The sequence below is a fragment of the Sesamum indicum genome, linkage group LG3, assembly GCF_026168435.1.
Source record: "Sesamum indicum cultivar Baizhima isolate 11 linkage group LG3, ASM2616843v1, whole genome shotgun sequence".
Taxonomy (NCBI): domain Eukaryota; kingdom Viridiplantae; phylum Streptophyta; class Magnoliopsida; order Lamiales; family Pedaliaceae; genus Sesamum; species Sesamum indicum.
In genome coordinates this window covers 1085323-1105644 of record NC_142659.1, presented here as the reverse complement: position 1 = coordinate 1105644, position 20322 = coordinate 1085323, and the positions used below count along the sequence as shown (strand labels likewise).

The 20322-nt window shown below is 35.8% G+C and overlaps 3 protein-coding genes across 6 annotated transcripts; all 3 read right to left on the bottom strand.

The window, feature by feature from the left end:
- Nucleotides 1–231: 231 nt before the first annotated feature.
- LOC105156929 (BRCT domain-containing DNA repair protein) lies at nucleotides 232–6932 on the bottom strand. The gene is made up of 9 exons (XM_011073197.3): nucleotides 6781–6932; nucleotides 6545–6669; nucleotides 5336–5710; nucleotides 2464–4826; nucleotides 2112–2381; nucleotides 1964–2044; nucleotides 876–987; nucleotides 731–797; nucleotides 232–621 (listed from the first exon to the last, which is right to left on the bottom strand). The coding sequence occupies exons 2-9, from the start codon at nucleotides 6657–6659 to the stop codon at nucleotides 528–530; spliced, it is 3477 nt and encodes a 1158-aa protein (XP_011071499.1). The 5' UTR covers nucleotides 6660–6669; nucleotides 6781–6932; the 3' UTR covers nucleotides 232–527.
- Nucleotides 6933–8113: 1181 nt separating this feature from the next.
- On the bottom strand, nucleotides 8114–13858 carry MEE32 (dehydroquinate dehydratase, putative / shikimate dehydrogenase). Of its 4 annotated transcripts, XM_020692731.2 has the most exons (12): nucleotides 13583–13858; nucleotides 13400–13446; nucleotides 12854–13095; nucleotides 12194–12299; nucleotides 11536–11754; nucleotides 10684–11045; nucleotides 10488–10551; nucleotides 10285–10393; nucleotides 9798–9941; nucleotides 9526–9674; nucleotides 8618–8780; nucleotides 8114–8525 (listed from the first exon to the last, which is right to left on the bottom strand). In XM_020692731.2, exons 3-12 carry the CDS (start codon nucleotides 13069–13071, stop codon nucleotides 8491–8493), a joined length of 1569 nt encoding a protein of 522 aa, XP_020548390.1. In that variant the 5' UTR covers nucleotides 13072–13095; nucleotides 13400–13446; nucleotides 13583–13858; the 3' UTR covers nucleotides 8114–8490. The 4 variants fall into 4 exon arrangements, with proteins under 4 accessions (XP_020548390.1, XP_011071494.1, XP_011071495.1 ...); XM_011073192.3 differs by lacking the exon at nucleotides 13400–13446; XM_011073193.3 differs by lacking the exon at nucleotides 13400–13446 and having other exon boundaries at nucleotides 10684–11030; nucleotides 13583–13856.
- Nucleotides 13859–15041: 1183 nt separating this feature from the next.
- On the bottom strand, nucleotides 15042–18754 carry LOC105156927 (superoxide dismutase [Cu-Zn]). The gene is made up of 8 exons (XM_088878044.1): nucleotides 18598–18754; nucleotides 17403–17491; nucleotides 17208–17309; nucleotides 16993–17088; nucleotides 16561–16592; nucleotides 16400–16475; nucleotides 15678–15731; nucleotides 15042–15260 (listed from the first exon to the last, which is right to left on the bottom strand). The coding sequence occupies exons 2-8, from the start codon at nucleotides 17476–17478 to the stop codon at nucleotides 15238–15240; spliced, it is 459 nt and encodes a 152-aa protein (XP_088734170.1). The 5' UTR covers nucleotides 17479–17491; nucleotides 18598–18754; the 3' UTR covers nucleotides 15042–15237.
- Between the last annotated feature and the right edge of the window lie 1568 nt (nucleotides 18755–20322).

Sequence of the window (20322 nt, the reverse complement as noted above, 5' to 3'; positions counted from 1 at the left end):
GAACCACAATAAGCACACAAGTCAAGAATTATATTCCCTTTGCATTTCATGGATGATAAACACATTGCTTCCTGATATCGACACCACCATTGGGATTAATGAATTTAAACTAAAAATTTTAAATGACTCCACAAACAAGGAATACATTACTTATTTAAACAAATACATACATTTTATACTGATATGACACAATATTCTCATATTTACGCGTGAAACGCCAAATAGAAAGCCTTTTATGTTTTGATGAGTGTAAATAGATTACTTTTAACAAAAACCATAAATGTCTAATACATAAGATAGAACAAAATATTTTTAAAAAAAAAGAAAAGAAAAGAAAAGAAGAATAGGAAGCATGTACAACGGATTGAACAGAAAAGGGGCAGTATGAAGATGGGAGTGGTCTGTAGTAGGGTAACCAACTTATGTACAAGTAAAACTGCAAGACTGACCATATGGCTTCATAACTTACACAGCAGCATATTGACAATGGCACAGGAGATGCAGATAGATTAACAATACCACCCTACTTATTTGCATTTCGTTACAGGAAGATATTGGTTCTTCTTTTTCACCCATATTGTGGAACGAGTCCTTTTGACATGGTCAGCAAAGAGGCGATGCCTGTGAATAGAAAGCGAATTAAAGACATTTATATATAGACACAGTATCTTATGTACTCCCCAGCATAATTCAAGGGACGGGGGCCCGGGGGGGGGGGGGGGGCACGAACCTTTCATACTCTAGCTTCTGTTTAACGATTCCATTCAACAGCAGCTCTGAACTGTAGACAGCTCCACCTGCAAATATATGCTGGTGAAAAGATTTGTTCTTTGGTTTTAGCTAACAGTAAGATTTTGAAGGGAGAGTATTTCAACCTTTCTCAAGAAAAGGAACACAGATGTCATAGTCTTCTTCACAGGACAGAATCAGAAGATCGTCTGGAAGTTTTTCATCTTTCAATACAGATCTGCCAAGTCTCTCAACCGCCTGATGAGCAATGTACGAGATTCAGACAGTTTTGATGAAAAACATAGACTGAAACTTTAGTACAGCTCCTAACATTGTGTTCATTAAAGTCAAAACGAAATAAGACCAATTACACATGCTATATGCATATGAACAAGCTCACAGTTAAATAGAATTTACAGGGAGTTATTGCAACTTGTGACAGGAACGATCTGAAAATTAATCCAAGGAGGGAAATCATTTGCTTAATAGCCTTACATTGCAAAATGCATTAAAACAAACCACAGGCAGCTCTCACCAAAAACAAGCAGAAACTGAGCTCCCCATACCGACCGCCAACAAATAATAATTAAAGAAAAAAGAAGAGAAACAATAAACATAAAAGAACAGAGCAAATCATTGAAGAGAAAAGTTAAGGAGAAAACAGCAATCCATAAACTATACAGTAATGGAACTAATGTTGTAGGCTAGTCCTATTAGAACAACCACCAAAAAGAAGTTGCAAGCAACTAAAAGCTAGCCCCTGATGAGAAAACAAAGACCAGCTGCTCCAATGATAAGCATCCAAGAATTTCAGGAAATTCGCTGAAGAATGATGATACACAAGTTTTAAGAACAGAGCACCTCCAGCAATGGTATCGACACTTTACATGAAAATGGCCTCCAGAAAATGGGTGCTTAGCAACTCAGAGTCGCGAAGAAAACATTTATATTTTCTATATTGCCACGTAGTTCATACACAATGCAGAAGCTAAAACAAGTTCCAAATGTAAGTTCTCAAAGGGAGACATAACTTAAGGCTCTTTCAGTTTTACCAGGAGTAAATCCATCTCTCATTCCATCACCAGCAAGGAGTGAAGAAAAGAAAGAGGTGAATAACTCAAAAGCTAAACGGAGATAAGTGATTAAGTGATCATGCATAGAAGAGAGAATCATCAATCACTTGACAATCAATTTCAATTGAGCATTCAAGGAAAAACTCCAGGAAAGTACTTACCAAACCACCAACCGCCTTGACCAAATTTGCTAGAATGTCCTTACCAGGCTTAGTGTTTGGGGTGACCAATACTTTTTGTCCCTGCACTAAGATTTGTGAGAGAATTGTGAAGTTAAAGAATCTCATTTCTAAACAATCTGATATTTACCTGTAAAAGAGGATGCTGACATGCTCTTGAGAGAGAACCTGGCAAAGAGAAGCCATACTCCCTTTCCTTCCTTGCATCTCTAAGTATGTAATTTTTCTCATCGATAAGACAACTAGCTTGTCCACAACTTTCAAGCCATAAGTGAGTAACCACCGGTTTCCCATAGGCAATTGCTTCTAGCATATTCCTAGTGCGTACAAACTCATCAGCCACAAAATGTGTGGCATCTGCCATAGAGGACGCAACCGCACCGCCCAGCCGAGCCAATATCTGTAAGAAAAAATATAACTAAATAATCTGCAACTCAACGTATTTAAGTTGCACAAATGAGCAAGCAAACAAAATAAGATACCCTTTTCTGCAGCTTGGTAACATCCACATCCAGGTGTTGACTAAACAACACTTTGATGTTTGTGATATCTTTCCTCTTTCTTGAGTCTTTCATTGTGCTATATGGTCCTGGTGAGCCAGTTACCAAGTTGTTAATTTCTCTGATAAGAGAAAACCTGGATAGGCTCTTCCTGCAAGACTGTTTGTGATATTCATCACCCATGCAGATAGGAGATACATTGTTTATTGGTGTTGTACAAGTGGCAGGTGTAACACAAGCTGACGAGGAAATTCCGCATCTTTCTCTTGGTGATGCTTCTGCTTTGCCATTTGTTTCTGCGCCTTCAGCAGATGTCTCATCATCAGTTTTCTCATCATGCTGCTTAGATGTGCTGGTGCCAGCCGCATCATGTAAACTTGCTTTTGCATCCATGCAATTAGAATCATGTTCAGCAGAATCATTCCTCGAACTTCCATTGACAATAGTTTGGTGTAAGAGCATTCCTCCGGACTGTGTATCTAAGGAAGACAACGCTGAACCATTATGTAACTGATTCAAATGACTACTGCCAGGATTTACAGTACTTGCAGCGACCTCCCTTGATCTTTTTAACCTTCCATGATTTTGTGTGTTGGCTTTATGCTCAAACAATTTTTCTTGTTGGGATCTTTTTCCTCGTAGATTATATGTCCTGTCGATATTTGCAGCACTAAGTGTACCAACACATGTTCTATCCAAACTTTTAGACCCGGTTGATCCAACCATTTTAATTTTCTCCCTGGTGACCATTTCAGCATTTTTATCTTTGACAGCTGTTCTCCTTTTTCTCACGACACGAGTGCTTATCAGATCATTTATCTCCTCCGCAGCATCAAATGAATTAGCAGCTGCTTTTGAACCATTTAATTCCGTGTATTTCCTAGTCCGATGAGCCACGGGAACCGAATTTGAAAGCTGCTCCTCCAACTGAGACTTCTTTTCAGAAGTTTGATCAGTTGATTCTGTTCCATGATATGAGAAATCATTCACATCGGAAATCGTCCTTTGTTCTGCCTCCCTTAGCACAGTTTCATGTCCCTTCCTAATTTTTTTGGACCGTTTTGGTGAAAGAGAGGATCCGTTACTTGCGTCAACGCTGGTCCTTTTTATCTGTTTGGCTTGTCTAGTAACTCTAACACTAGCCGGATATGTTGTTTTTCTGCATTGTTCTGAGTGCACATTTCTATTCCTCATTCGATTTTTCCTGGTAGGTTTTGCTGTGCCAACAGCACCTTTATTAGGACCATTACTAGAACCATCAGCCAAGTGTAATTCAAAACACAGAGTCTCCATGGCTTCAGCAGCAATCTGCGTATCAGGACCTATATTTCCTATATCTTGAACGTCCTTGTTTGAATAATTATCTGCCAATTGGGGGCCAGACACCACCTTTAACTGTTCATCAAAATCCTTTCTAAGATCCTTGTTGACTGCCTCTTCTCCACAATAAAGAGATTTTCTTTTTGCTCTCAGTTTATGCATCATCAACCCTGAATCTGAGTAAACTGAATCCCCTAATTTATTCTTGGCGTCCTTTTGATCTTTTCCATCTCCATTATTTCGACCAGCCTTACCACCTCTAACGTCAGTATACCTAGGTTTCCTCGGTTCGGTAAGGCATCTCTTTTTTGGACTTTCCTTGTCAAAGAAAAGTTGTTTCTTCTTCAAGAAAAAGTCTCCCCCACCATCATCTTCACGAGTATCATCCCAATCATAAATTCCACATTCTACATCTGTGCTTTTGAGGATAGAACTTTTGGCCAGATCTCGAGAACCTTTTGCAGCAGAGACAACATTTGATTTTCCTGCATGGTGGACTCTTGAGCCAAACCCTTCATCATATTCCATGACATTAAGATCAAGAAACCTGTCCACAACCTCAAGTGCATAGGCTTGTGATAACTCTCCTGGTTCCTGAGAATTGGCATAGCTCAACCCTGCCAAGCAATTTTCAGAAGCATCAGGTTTGTTAAGATTATCATCTGTCTGGTTAATGCCATTATCATCTGTCTTGTTAATGCCAGCTTCTGATTGATCAACTTCAGCAACTTCATCCTCTTCAAAAAGCTTCCTCACAGCTGTACAACCAACCTTCATTGAATTCCTTAGTTCCTCAGTGTCTTCACCATACTCATTCTCACTACATTCCTGGTCATTTTCCCTGCCAGACTTTGACATATAGCCAACAACAGATGAACCATCTTGTTCACGTGTTTGTTGTTCTAGAGAAGATTTGTCACTACTAGTGGTACACAAATTGTGGTTAGCTCCTTTGGCACGGGCTGCCAAACCTGAGGCCCTAGTTGATGCAGCACGGATTGAAGTAAATCCTCTGCAGATGGATCCTGAAACAATACATTATCATGGCCAGATCAACAAAAGGAACAAAGTTGCCATCCACAGAAGCCTATATTTTTCTGATTGAGCAATCCTAAAACAGAAATAAATTTCCAAGAGAAAAGAAAAGCTCATCAAGAAACTAAACACTCTTAAGAACCAAGCACTGAGTTACATGTGCTTGTCTTTGTCACACACCAAAAAACACCCTCTTGTTTGAGTACTAAAGGATGAACTAGTAACATCACCACAAAATAAGAACGAATACTTCTATAATCTCAAAAATTTTGTAATCAAGAAATAAGAACAGTGTACACTCTTCTTAAAGATCCTTATCCATAGGGCAAGACTTGGCTGAATCAATTAAATACTTAAATGAACGAGACAGATATGGTATTGCCAAAATTATCTTAAAGAATCGATATCAGATATTATGCTAGAATTACAGCTATAAACTATGGGAAATAGAAAATTAAATCAATAACCAAAAGGTAGACATTGTAGAAACAGAATTGACCTGATCGATGCCCTTCATTACTGTATGTCTCAGATGGTGTTCCAGAACTATTATCAACTTGTACGGGAATATAATTGTCCATTGTGCTCTTCAATCCAACTGAAATACTGCAATCAATTTTCACAGAGTCATCCTGTGACAATAATTGGGTGTCACACAAAGCCTGGGTTTCATATGTTCCTCCACATTTGCTCACACCGCCAACTTCAGCAGTGAACTCGTTTAAAAACTCAAGATCATCCAAGACTTGAGTTTCACCAGCAAGATCCACAAATTGAGTTTCAAATGCATCTTCCAATAGACAAGCATCAGCGACAGGCACTGTATTCATAAGATGTAGAAAATCACCAGCTCCATCACTTTCAGAAATGCCACCTGACATATTACAGAAACAAGAAAAGGCCCATCTTAGTTTTTAAAGAAAAATAACCGACAAAACACTTTTGCCTGCATCCCTCAACAACTTTTATTCAGCTAAAAATTTGTTAGTGAACGAACACTAGAGTTCTTTAAGCAAACTGCTAGATCAAAGGCAAAGGCAGCAGAAAACTGATTCAGAATTGCTTATCTTGAAGACAAATTTATGCCAAGAGAAGATTATACTATTACTCATATCAAGCACTAGTAGACAGAAAACATTTTGAAATTTGATTATGAACATAAATGCAACCATACATATATCAAATATCGATCACATATTCATTAAAATTGTACTGCAAAAGCTAAATAACAAGCAGGTTTTCCACTTGATCACAAAACTTCAACTTGGTAACCATAAACCTCAGACCACTAAACACTACAAGTTTCCAAGCACTAACAAGAAATCTTCTTTTACAAAAATAGATGCAAATTTTACTAATTAAGTTACCAAATTTACTAAATAAGCATTTGTCGTCTGGCAATTTAACTTACTGACCCTAACACATTATTCACCATCAGATCAACACAAAGTGAAAAGTACACAAAAGAAAATTTGAATAATGAAACGCTCATTGCAGGGTGATTTCGCAATATTGAAAACATAATCTTTGTCGAAGAAACATAAATCTTTATTACCAAGAAACCTAACTTTACTGAGAAAGAATAAAAACTCCTAGTTATTAAAAATCAGAACCCAACAATTTAATCATTTCCAGTACTGTTATAATTATAAAACAGCGTACGACTAATTTTATCACTTAGTAACCCATAAAGGGGAAAATAAATTACCGGGAGAAAATTGACTGTCGATTTGCTGGGTTGCCATGTCGCTCAAATCTGCACCCAAATTGTCGTTTCTTGAATCATCACCGCTGCGATTTCCTTCATCTTCAAGAGGACCCATTTCAATTCATCTGCAAATCCAGAAAACTCACAAATTTATTATACAGAAAAAAAAAGAGCACGAATTCATAATTCCAAAAAATACTAAAAGAAAAACTGAAAATCAAAAGAGAAAAAATTACAGGATTCAGTAGAAGCAGGGAGTGACTGGTTCTGGTCGTAAGACTGATCGAATGAAGCAGAGAGTCACGTGAGGTGCGCAAGTTAGGGCTGGGGCAGAAATGGAATTGGAGGGAAAATAGGGGTGGAGTGGAGCACTCAGTTTACCATTTTGGAGGGAAAAACGAACCCTAAATGTCAATGGATCGGGTCGGACTATCCATTCAGAAGCCCAGTTAGCCCATTTTTGCTACGTTTGATTTGGGTATACAATTTCCCAAGCCCAACTCAAAGCCCAAATTCAAGTCCAGCCCATTTAGTAACTATTTACTACGAACAATTGCGGCCCGATATTAATATTGGACTAGCTTAGATAATTAAATGTCAAAAATGCCCACATGATTCGTATATAAATAAGGATTAAATACAATTTACCTCCTAAATTATGCGTCAAATCTCGTTTCAGCCCCTAAACTAATAAAATATAACACTTATCTCCTAAACTAATTATTCGAATAAAATTACCCTCATGCCATATTATCAAATTATTTCTTTACTAGAAAAAAGTATTTTTTTTAATTATAATATAGAAAAGTAATTATAATTCAGCAATTCAAATCAAATTTAACTCAATTAGTACTCGAATTTCTCCATTAATATCATTTTGGTACATGAGTAATTACAAATGACTTGATTAGTACCCAAGTTTTACAATGAATATCACTTTAGTACCCAATTCATATTTTTTTATTTATTTTTTCTATTATCTTTTTATGTAATGGCAATTTTACCCTTAATTTTCATATTTGGTTATCAAAATTATTTTATTTTTATTTTAATACTTTCTACTATCATTATCTCTCAATATATATCTCTCAATTTAAATTACTAAATTTAAAATGCTATTACTTAAAAATAAAATAAAAACTTAGTTGAGTGTATACTTTGTCTTATACAATTAATTTGACATTAAAAATTATAATAAAGTATTTAAATCTAAACGAATATTACTTATTGAGAAATAAAATTTTAATTGAATGTATTTTTTGTATTATATAATTTATTTTAGATAAAAAAATTATATTAAATTACTAAATTTAAATTGATATTATTTAATTAAAAAAATAAAAATTTTAAATTGGGCAAAACCAAAGGGCGGGGGGGGGGGGGTACAAGTCCAGAGTTTACGTGCGGACTCACCCCGTTGTCATCACTAAGTGCACATGTGATATGTAAGGACTATGATATGATATTTTTGAGACATACACTGCTTCTAATGTTTTTCTAGCAGAAAAATCGCCAAAAAAACAAACATACCAAATACAAATTTTACAAAATTGAGATGGCAAATTGATATAAAAAAAATAAATTAAATAAAAACATCAAATAACTCCGACTCAATTCGTATTTGACTCAATTCGAACTCGATTCCATGGACAATCAAATTAAACTCAAGTATGATGTTTCATACTCAAAACCAAAGCTCATGATATAATCACTAATGTTCATGTTACAATCCATGTTCCGTGGGTGGAAGAACAAAAAGAATGATGATACAACAAAAAGAGCCTTACTTGAAGTCGATCGACAAATTCAGTTCCGACCGGATACATTACATTAGACGACCGACGTATAGTCTCTTGGAGGAAAATCATTGAATTTGTGAGCCTCCAAAGAAATGATTTGCTCTCGATGTGGAATAATTAACAGGAGGAGCAAAGGAAGCCTTGTCGTCAATTCACAATGTCCTTAAATAGTTGCTTCGGAGCTGTAATAAGATGAAGGATAATCAGCCAAACGAAATAAAACACTCGCAGTAGCTGCGAATGCGGTAGATGTTTTGTTTGAGTTCTACTTTACCTGGCAAACCAGTAAACCTTTCATATTGTTCGTATGCCTGTCCGATGAACATCTCGACTCCTGTGACGATTTTGGCTCCCATTTCTTCAGCTTCCCGCAAGAGTCGGGTGATTTTGGGAGTGTAAACAGCATCAAAAACGAGCTTGTAATGTCTCAAGGCTTCCTGCAAGACCAGATGATGGACTTATGTTTTCTAATATTACCGTAAAATCAGAGGAAAGTCTTGGAGTTAGACTGTTCAGAAGTTTTTCAAATCAAATAGAGTAAGTTTGAGCAGTTCACCTCAAGTCATATTACCAAAATCAGAAAATAACATAAGGCGAAAAAGAAAAAGGAGGAAAAGAGAATTTTGAGACGGACAAGGTCCTAAAAGAGTAGGTGAAGCAACAGGCATTCAAGAATTCTAAGGCGTATTTCAGCGGGATGAGAACATGTTCAGATTATTGGTTAAAAAATTCAATCATGCCCATTTGATACTCAACTCGATATGATCTTAGTTCGTCAAGTGTAACAAACCAAGCTCAACCACGTGTTTTCAGCTCAACTCAAGCTTTATCAATCAGTTAACGTATAGTAAAATATACGCAAGAAATGCAACCTGCTCGAGATCGACTCAACTGATAACCAAAAGTCCTGAACAACTCAAACTAGCTAAGAAATTCAAACCAAGTTGGGACACTCTTTTCTTTTCTTCTTTTTTTTTTTTTTTTTTGGTGGTGGGGGGGGGGGGGGGCTCAACTCAACATGTTTATAGTCCTAATTTTTGGATTTCATGGCAGAAAAATACTATGTCGAAGAGGCCCAAATTTATGGACAGGCAAGAATTCTATTTTCAAGGTGGAAAACTGAAGCAGTTGAGGTGGAAGGAACGACATAGAGATATGATGAAAGAATATAGGCATAATAACCTTGGGAACAGGCGTCTCTTCAACCTTCGGTTGCATCCCAATAGAAGTTGTGTTTGCAAGTATCATTCCGGACTCTGGATGGAAATCACCTAGCTCAGCAAGAGACAAAGCCTGCCCTCCAACAATCTCAGCAAGTTCTCTAGCTCGATCTTGCGGAAAGAGAAGGGTAAAAAGATGAACAACATAAGATTTTTACTCCACATTCCATTATCAGTTAACGTCTATAAAATATGATAAAATGTTCAGGCTACGAGATGAAACAAGCATCTTACCATAGGTACGGTTAGCAATCACAACTTTTGCTCCCTTTCTTTTTGCGCCATAAGCAAGTGCCTTTCCTGCACCACCAGCACCAATGACAACAAACAGTTTACCAGCCAAGGGTGACCCAGCACCAGTGGGTCCATGATGTGAACCTGTAGAAGCAAAATGGTACAGACTCTAGAACGTCAATTTCAAGGAGGGATGCAGTAAACTAAACAAATTAGGCTTAATTTCAATGACCTCCCTGGGACTTAAGTGTAATCACTGATTATACCCCTTCTCCTTTTGAAATTATTAGAATTCTACCATTCAATTTACAACATTTACAAGCCATCTCATTCCCTTTGTTTAGAAATTTAATGGATGTTAATGTTCTATTCCCTAGGGCTTTTTAAAGGAGAAAACTCAGAGGAAGGTTCTTGTAATTTAAAAAGAAAAAGGGTATAGTTACGAAGGGAGGTCGCTATGATTGATCCAAAAAATCATAGAATAAACCTAGTAGGCCATCTTCAATTGCAGAAATTGCACCAATGTAGTCAGTATTACAACCGAACAGATGTCCATCAGTTGGTCGCCTGATGACGCAATTTACCGCCCCTATTGCCTGGTAATATTCAAGAAATAATTTTAGATGCAACATGAATGTGATAACACTGAGTAGCATCATTAATTAGGCTAGATGGATGTGACCGAGCTACCTTGGCAGTGGGATCAACTTCATCACAAAGGGCAAGAGCCACTTCCTTATGAGGAATGGTAATGCTGTAACAGTCAAACAATCATCAAACTTACTTCCGTAGGGTAAAATAGAATGCAAGGCAAAAATCCAGGTAATATGACACAAAAGCTTTACAAGAAGCATAAAGCAAATGGAAAGCATGACAAAGAATTCACCTGAAACCAGAAAAATCTGTGGAGGAATAGGTCTCAAAGAATTTTGGAACGTCATCGACCAACAAATGTACATATACTCCATTGAAGCCAGCTGCTTTGAAAGCTGCATTGTATAATTTGGGTGATTTACTGTGACTGACTGGCTTCCCAATGATACCAAATACCCTTGTATCAGTATCAATCAATCTAAGATTGAAAATGTTAACCAACTCGTCAATTGTCGGCTGCCCAGGAGCAGACACCTTCCCTGGTTCCAGAGTACCGAATGTGAGGTATCCACCAAATTTAGGACATAGTATCCTCGATATCAATCCTCTCTCTCCCATAACCATGGCAATAATTGGTATCTGAAGATTAATATACTTTACAATAAAAGACTGAGAAGCTGTAATACCTAAAGCACTTTATTGTATCCACAGATTCAATCAACTCGAAACAACAAACAAGGAATTGCAAGCATAAAACTACTGAATAGAAGACAAATACAGAAATAAGACAGTGCAAGGCATATAATGTGCTATCTATGATTGAGTCAACATCTCAGAGGGAGGAACAGCAAGGAAAGGGAACACATTTAATGTGGTTAAAATTCAAGAAAAAAAAACACGTGCTGTTAAATAACAAAACCCTGAATGGCCCTCTTTTATCCTGAACCTTGATTTTACATATAGCACACTGGTTTTCGCATTCATAGCATAATTATGATTTTAGGAAATAAAGTCCACAGCATTATTTAAAGTCTTCTGATAAAGCAGAATCATTTCGTCCGAGAAGCGGGCATGCAGAAAACTGTCAAAGGGGCATTCAGGAAAATAATTGGCCAGAAAATTGTTGCACAGCTTAGACACTTACTTGGGAATGAACCATTATCTGAAAAACTCTCACTACATCTGTGATGTCTAATGCTGTTGTAGCAAATTTAACTATGTCTGCTCCAGCTGCTTGTATTCTGGCAACAAGGTTTCCCAGATCCTCAGCCGAAGGAGTATTGTCATAATTGTGTGAAGAAACTATAACTTTGCACTTTTCGGGCTTGTTTCCACGAATAAAATTGTTGAATTCATGAGCAGCCTTCAAGGAAGTAGTCAAGTATAAGATACTATGTATAAATTATATAGAACATGATAAGCAAGGGCCAGAAAAATAATCTGAAATTTGGGATAATATATCAATTGAGATTCATGCTGCATATTTTCTATTAAATTAACAAGGATAATCAATTGATACAGAAAAAATGCATGTGGTGGTGAGGAAGTTGCTCCGTTCTGGCTTTACTCTATGCATAACTACTAAAGCATATAGATCCTTTGAGTCAAGAATAGCGGTGGGTTAATCAAGCAAGAAAATATTGAAATTCTTCCAAGACAATATACAATTTCAAGTTTTTGCATGAACTGCAACTGATAGATTTTTATCTTTGCAGTAGTCCGAACGGCATCTAAGGAACTCTATGAATCAAAATTAACAAAATTTGGGTCTCTAATTGTAAAAATTCAGGACGAGAATGTACCTTGAGCTCAATGTCAATGTGATCAGCTCCCAACTCCATGGCTAGTCGAAGTGCATTGAAGCGACTATTTTCATCACCATCGTACTGACCACCTTCCCAAATAGGTCTAGTAGAAAATCACGAAATAAGTATCCCAAATTAAAATGTTCCAGTGTCCATGAAGTACAACTCTGTTAGGTAATTAAATTGCTTACGACAAATAGATCCAATGTACATAAATTTCAAAAACTGAACTATGTGGCGGAAAGGAGGTCATGCTTTGCAAGTCTTTATAGAAACCACCTATAGTAGTGTAAATTTATTCTGGCTAATGCAGTAGTTGCTTATAGTCACTATACCCTGATCATCTACGAACAACAAATCAAGTTGAGATATTTAGGCATTTTGCATAACATTATTATCACACCAACCTACTGTGATGCTCCACTCAATAATCTTTCATTTCCTTTTGATTCACATTGATTGGCTGTAGTTCAATCACCCTTTTCACGTCTCTATGAGACATATTACACATTTCATACCTTGAGAACAATTTATCTACCAAGAGAACATTTCCAGAAAGAATAGACATAATAACAGAATAACTCAAACGAAACATAATAAACCCTATAAATATTTTAACTGAAAACTTATAACTTCACAACTGAGCTGATTATCAACCTGTAAGTAAAGAGAGTGGGCAACGGGCACTCTCTAATTAACTTCTCAATATCGGCACGACCATTAAAGCTCTTCAAGTGATCCAACCTAATTTCCACGATATCAGCTCCCTTTAACTTTGCAGTGTGCATCAACACCACCACTTGATCCACCGAGTCGGCCATTAGTGGTGCACATATCAAAGTCTGGTTCTTCCTCATCTCTACCCCACTCCCCATGCTCTTCACACCAGATTCCACTGCCTGCAATCCCAAATGCAAAAATGAAACAATCTTGAATATCCCAAATGTTAAATAAATTCATACATAGGAGTATTCAAATTAAAACAAAGAGACTAATAAGACATGGGTTTTTATCTTGAACTGAGAGGAAGTGTGCAGGAAACAACACAGATTTCAACAACTTTACTACTTGAGATGCCACAGCAGCCAAACAGACGCTCATCATAATAAGAGACAAGGAAGCAATAACCAAACAAGACAAAAAGTTAGAATTTCTTTTAAGAAAAATAACAAAAATAAAAGATATAAACCAATAAAAAATAACCTGCCAATGTGACTTGAATAGGACTTAAATCTTAATTAAATTCCCCTCTTTCGTAGCGTGAATCAAACCAGCAGCCAAAACGGTCACAAATCAAAGGAACTAACTTTACCCAAAAATATTCAAGAAAAAATCAAGGCGAAAAACAAAGAGGGAGAAAAAAAAATGCATTTTCGGGATGCTTACAAAATTCATGCGTTGTGGGTGGTGATTTATTCGCTTCCAGTTTATAGCAGAAGCGGTCGGGCTTCAGTGTGTGAATTATGTGTGTGTTCTTGACTGGGTGTTGTATGTGTAGTGTGTGTGTGTGTGTGAATTATGTGTGTGTTCTGACCGGGTGTTGTATGTGTAGTGTGTGTGTGTGTGAATTGGATAAAGGGGTACGCGATTGAAGGTCAGAGAAATGGTGGACCTGGGTGGTTTGGTGGGTGGATGGGGTCGGGGGGAGAGGGGTGCAGGTGGTGGTGGACCTGGTGGTGGTTGGTGAGATATCAATAATAATTGTTAATTATATATAAATATCATGTATTAATAACTAATAATAATAATAAAGTATTTTTCATCGATTAATTCAAAGTGATGTGGTCGTGATTTTTTGACTTAGAGATGGAACGAAAAATTTACTCCCGACACAACAATACATCCATCCGGGTGTAATTCAAGTTTAGTAAGAGAGTAATCCTACCAATGAACAGTAACTTGATTTTTTAAAATAAATAATAAATAGAATATTCATATTGATACTGAAAATATTAAAATATAATAGAATATATGTGTTTATTATGCGTCTTATATATAAAAAATTATTTTTTGAATATTACCAACACGGAGTTAGATTTGGGACATGTAATGTAATGAGTATAACTATGTTGTTCCTCCTTTCCTGTTTCATAAGATCGAACTGAGCTACTATATATTTCATTATTTTTAGAATTACATTTCACCTTTATTAAATTAAAAAAAACTAATTTATCAAGCATTTTATAACAAACTCTCTTAATGTTTGATATAATTATAAAGACTCTATCATTAATTAAAAAGTTACTTATACTCCATAATTTTAAAAACCATTTAACAACTAGTCAAATTTGTTTAAAACTTTTCCAATCGCATAGTCCAATATATTCACAATATTTGTATTTTTCTTCAAAAAAGCATAAACAGAAACAAAATCGACAATTCTAGATCTCCATCCAATAATTAAAGAATTTCATACAAAGTAAAAAAAATATAATTATAATTTTTCAAATAATAAAAAATATTTATAGTTATGTCAAAACCTGAAGAGAGATGGCTGAAATTTACTCATTGTATTATACTTAATAAATCAAGACAACAATAATCTTTTAAATACCTAACCAATGTGCACATACAACCTCTTCATTGAACATGAATCTCAAGCATTTTCAAGTGAAACATAAGCCAGACATACAGGAGCAGTGTAACATAGGAGAAAGCAAGAACTTTTTAACACTACCACCCCACCATGTTTATACGAGTTTTCGACAAAACTCACATTCCGTTAGGTTCCAATGATTGGGATAGCCACAATAAATTTAATCCGATTCGACCTTTAAACTATAGAAAGAACGGATAAATTTCACATGAAACACATTTACTTCAACCGCGTTGGAGCTCAATCACAGAACAACAAAAGACATCTGAGTACACCATTGGATTTAAAAAGATAGTGTTAAACGTTAAAATTACACACGGAAACACCCGTTGTCCGCTCCAACATGCCCTTATTAAGAACCCTCAAGGTAGCAAATGATAACAGTGTTCTCGTGAATAGAAAGAGGAAAAGGCTATTACAGAAGAGAGTGCACCAACAGGTGTATTCAGCCCTGAAGACCAATGATACCTGCAAAACATTGTCGGAACCATAAGTATGCATTCAATGTAGTTGCCCTATGCTCTATTCACATTCTTTAGCTGTCTATCAATTATAAGCCATAAACACGGTCGGGGAAAAAGTAGACATACAAACATAAGGAAGAAGCTTAAATCTTTATCATCTTTCTGGAGATTCCAGCCAATGACTCGATATAAAAGCAACTTTAGATTTAAGATACTTGCAGAGAACTGATGTTGTGTTTAGCCTTGGGCCCTCTTTGAGAAAGATACAAATAACTGACTCTGGTAATGGCAGTGGCAGCAAATACAAGTTTTTTCATGTGAAATACCATTATTACATTGGGTTTAAGCATTGTAAATGTAAACCCTTTTGCATGCATATATTTCAATGACATAAAAGAGTCACAATAAGTAACTTCCTTACCGCAAGCAATTCTTCCACCAGCATTTCCAGTGGTTTTGCTTAGTTCATGTCCACCTGAAGCAACAAAGAAGTCATGAAATGATGGCAGACAATTCGAGACATAAAGCAGTTAATTTCACGACCATTATAACTTCAAAAAATTTATTGTTCAAATGCAATAGTGAAAGAAGGTGTCAACTTGCTCATTTGGGAATTGATTTTAGATGCTTCGTTGCTTAATGTTTTACAGAAAACTCTCTGGCTAATTCTGAAAGAACCAATAGACAAGTAAAAAAAGTTCAAATAGCAACGTACTATGGTGTACCGTGCTCCCTCCACAGCCAACCAGTCAAAGAAAATTCAAACCAAATAAAATGAATAGGAGTGCGTGGTTTTTCTGAAGTCTCAAGATGGCAACCTTCTGTAATTGCACTTTATCAAGCAGTAGGTATTTTTTACACTAAGTTCATGCAAAGAGAGATTTTTATTTAGCAGTCACTTTCAACAATAGCATATTTGCACGAAAGCTAGTTTAAACTCTTTATGCCCACAGTTTGTTTGCTGTCCTGCTGGCTCCACCAGCATATCTAAAGAGCCCTCTTCACTACTTCCATTTTAGCAATAAAATTAAGTTTTAAGAGAATGCGGAATAAGTTCAAGCAGGGACATTCCTAGTTTCAGGTTAATGTGATTGTTCAGCATTAAAGCTAATTTACTTAGCACAGGAAATAAAGGACGCTCACCCCTTCCAAGATCATCAGGATCAGCATGGACAACTACCGCTCTTCCAACTATTGAATTTGGGCCTGAGAGTGGTATCTGCAAGATTCCACAAAGCTTACGATACTTGAGCCAGAAAACCAATCAAAGGTATTTACAGGATATGGTAGTGAAGATAATGTACCAGATTGTCCACAATGGTGAAAGAAGCAGTACCTGAAACATTTAGAAGGCAGAAATGAGGGATATATTGATGTCACAATCTGATTATGTTAAGTACAGTAGCAGGTTGTTACTTCATGCAGCACTCGTAGTCTCAAAATGTCGTCACCACAACCAATCAATAAATGCCCAATGAACAGAATAGAAAAGCTTGAAACCCAAAAATTGTGGCATACATTTCTTTACCAGCTTCCATTAGTATCAGAATTCCATGAAACACATATGTGCTTTAAAACATGTTGCTCCAAATGTAGAAGCAATAACATAAGCTACTACTGGAAGTGAAGGCTAGGAACGACAACTCTTATTTTGATGTGTCAGTTTCAAAAGATAAAGAATTTCACTGTAACGTAGATAGAAAAAAATATAGAGTACAGAAAAAGAGACTAATTACCGTCTTCTCCAACTGTGACATTGCCAAGGTCACCAGCATGGCGAACCTCATCATCAGGAGCACCATGCTCTTTGCCAGCTGGATTGAAGTGAGGTCCTGCAGAGAGAAATTACCAGAAAATGAAATATCACAATTTCAATCGGCCAAAGTAAAGTAAGAAACCTGTATTGATACAACAAGTATTTCAGACATACAACATAATAGACATAAATTACCAGTTGACATGCAGCCATTGGTGGTGTCACCAAGGGCATGGACATGAAAGCCATGGAGACCAGGCTTAAGCCCAGAGAGGTTTCCAGTCACAGTTGTTGGGCCTGAAGAAAGAACGTAACAAACAAGAGTGTAAACATCCATTTAAACTAAAAAAATAGTGAAATAGCATTCAATTTGATGAAAATGAGTAATACCATCTCCTTCCTGGGTGAAGTAGATGGTCCCGCTAACACCTTCACTGCTGCTGAGCACTGCGACAGCCTTCACCATTGTTGTGTGTGATCTACAAAGTTATGATGACGCAACTTAATTAGTCAGATACAAATAATAGATCAAACACAAGTATGCCGCACGAAACACGTCAAGGTTGGGAAACATAAATCTCAATGGTATTAGCTGTCAAACATCACAACCTCCAAATTTCAAATTAATACATGTATGATTACACACACATACACACGCAAATATTGTAAGGCTTCAAATCACGTTGCGGAACACGAGTACTAGACCAGTTAAACCTATTGCATTCATAAGGGCTCTTATTTATAGCGAACATTCTTTCAGACAACACATGCAAAAACATCCATTCTCTTCTTTTTCCCACCACTTCTTTAGCAAACAAAAGCATCGAGGTCCGACATAAACACAACAACACAGGATTCATAACAAAAAAGCAGAGTTCAAATCCAAAGACTTCTCAAATACTGAAAGATTTTAAAACATAAGCAGTAAAATGAAGTCTCAACAAAAATAAAATTAACAGGATGGTATAAAATTAACAGAATACCATTTCAAGAAACAACAGTTCACAAAAATGGACAAGAAAATTAAGGACAATCCCTGAAACTCTCAATCCAAACCACAATTTCCTATAACACCATATACTTCAATCTCTCTCTGACAACTCAAAAAAACATATAAATAAACACAACATGACAAGTGACTAAAAGTGAAACCCATCCACATCTGAATTCAGTCGCACAAATTTGCAAATGACTTCACAAAAAACAAATAAATACATAAACAAACACCGCCAAACACCTCAAGCTAATCCCATCTACGGTTTAACCCACCGATGAATACAACCCCAACAGAGAAAAACCATTCACGAGGGAAATATACCGATTAAAAACTTCAAAAAACAAAACAAGAACAATTCAACGGAACAACACTCCTATAGGACAACAGATCAACAAACAGCTTCGAGATCAAGCAAAGATGAACCCAAGAGTCAAAAACGCTGACCAAGAAAAATGATTCATCCTCATCTAACCACAGATAACGAATCGAATCCAAAAAAATAAAAAGGAAAAACAGAACATATAAATCTGTTAACATCAGCCAATATGTATGAATCTGGGCCGTAGTTGTTTGACGAAAGTTTTTTACCTCAGAGCACCCCTGTTGTAGATAGAGAGTGAGAACGAGAATGAAGAAGATTCTAGTAGCAACAATACATGCAAGAGTGAGGCGAAGGGTGGGTGGGAGTTGGAGTTTTATAGCATTCCTTCTTTGTTTTATTTCTTTGATAATTTATTTTGGTAATAGTGACGAATTCGTGGCCATTGATTATTTTGTCGGGTCTAATCCACCAACTATGTGACTGTCACGCGCTCAGTTGGGTTGTGGAAATAACCGGCAGTGAGATCAAATGTATTGACTATTGGGTTTAGTTCGAGATAATTACAATTTTGCCCTCATATATTATCACTAATTTATTTTCAGTTCATAAATATATTAAAGTTTTATTTTAGTCCTTTAACTTTTAAAATATTAACAGTTTCGATCTTTAGGCCTAATTAATGATCATTTTTTCCTTTCAAATAAAACACATAGTCCATTTTTTCCCTATGCTCATGATCAGGCCCAACATGCTTTCAAAAATAAAATTGAGCCTTAATAAATTTATATCTTTCTTTGATTATTTTGTTTCCGAGTATTCCAAATCCTTAGTATTTTTGAATAGTGTGGTTGGAAAAAGTCTGTAAATCGATAACTTGAAATACCCCGGGAACAAGGCGGTCAAAGCAAAGTATCACTAGAAGAATTATAATATTTAACTATGGTTAATAATAAATAGTCATAGCAAATAGTTATTGACCACAGCCAAACAACGGTTGTTGCCGTGGTTTTTGTGAATGTGGCTAAATCATTTATCATAATAAATGTTTGACCATGACTCTTAGACGTGATAAATAATTTTTTCATTGTGGAAAAATTAGTTTTTTGCATCAACTTTGTTTAGCCGTAGTTAATAGTAGTCATTTACTATGGTTTTTAGCTATAGCCACTAATATTGTAGCCAATTGTAATTTTTTTTCTAGTGTATAAATTTATGGAGGCTTAATTTTATTTTCGAAAGTACGTTGGGCTTGATGGTGAGCATAAGGAAAATATAGTTGGACTATATATTTTATTTGAAAGGACAAAATAGTCATTAATTAGGCATAAGGATCGAAACTATTAATATTTTAAAAGTTTAAGGACTAAAATAGAACTTCCATATGTTTAGGGACTGAAAATGAATTAATAGCAATATATGAGGACCAAAATTATAATTAGCCCGTTTAACTCAATTTATCTCCATGTGATATTGAAAATTAGCAATCATCCCCTTATAAAAAAATTAATAATAATCTATTTGTGTATTTTTTAAAATAAAAAAATTTTACTAGTACCTATATAAGGTAAATTGCTGTTTTTAAAAACACATTGAGGTAAATTGCTATTTTTTTCCATGTATGGTAATTACTCATTTACAATATCACAAGAAGGTTGGGTTGCAATTTATCCATTTACTATTTGTTTGATTATATAATTACCAACGATATCTTACTCTAGTGTTAAAGTTGATGTTCCTTCGAGGCAATGGGTACCGATCGTATCGAATGTATAACGTTTGTCTCACTTTTATATCAAGTGAATTTTATTTTAATTTATTGTTTTATAATTTTTGTTTATACATTGTCCTCTCATGAAATTTGATGTAATTATACATTAAATCCATCTATTAGTAAAATTTTGACAATTTTGCTGATATTAGCAAAAAAATTGAATAAAAATCTTTAGTTATCCCTGAACTATTCTCATACATCTCGCAGGTGAAGATATATA

Bases quoted from the DNA above. Each gene is read 5' to 3' on its own strand.
- LOC105156929 (XM_011073197.3), bottom strand. From the start codon at position 6,659: ATGGGTCCTCTTGAAGATGAAGGAAATCGCAGCGGTGATGATTCAAGA. The intron at 4,827-5,335 runs GTCAATTCTGTT...GTATTGTTTCAG, and splicing joins TAATGAAGGGCATCGATCAG to GATCCATCTGCAGAGGATTT. The intron at 988-1,963 runs GTAAGTACTTTC...ATTGCTCATCAG, and splicing joins TCAAGGCGGTTGGTGGTTTG to GCGGTTGAGAGACTTGGCAG.
- LOC105156927 (XM_088878044.1), bottom strand. From the start codon at position 17,478: ATGGTGAAGGCTGTCGCAGTGCTCAGCAGCAGTGAAGGTGTTAGCGGG. The intron at 16,593-16,992 runs GTAATTAGTCTC...TAAATGTTTCAG, and splicing joins TGTCACAGTTGGAGAAGACG to GTACTGCTTCTTTCACCATT. The intron at 15,261-15,677 runs GTAAGGAAGTTA...AATGTTTTGCAG, and splicing joins TGGTGGAAGAATTGCTTGCG to GTATCATTGGTCTTCAGGGC.
- MEE32 (XM_011073192.3), bottom strand. The intron at 12,300-12,853 runs GTTGATAATCAG...ATTTTCTACTAG, and splicing joins CCCACTCTCTTTACTTACAG to ACCTATTTGGGAAGGTGGTC. The intron at 8,526-8,617 runs GTAAAGTAGAAC...ATCTTATTACAG, and splicing joins AAGGTTTACTGGTTTGCCAG to CTCCGAAGCAACTATTTAAG.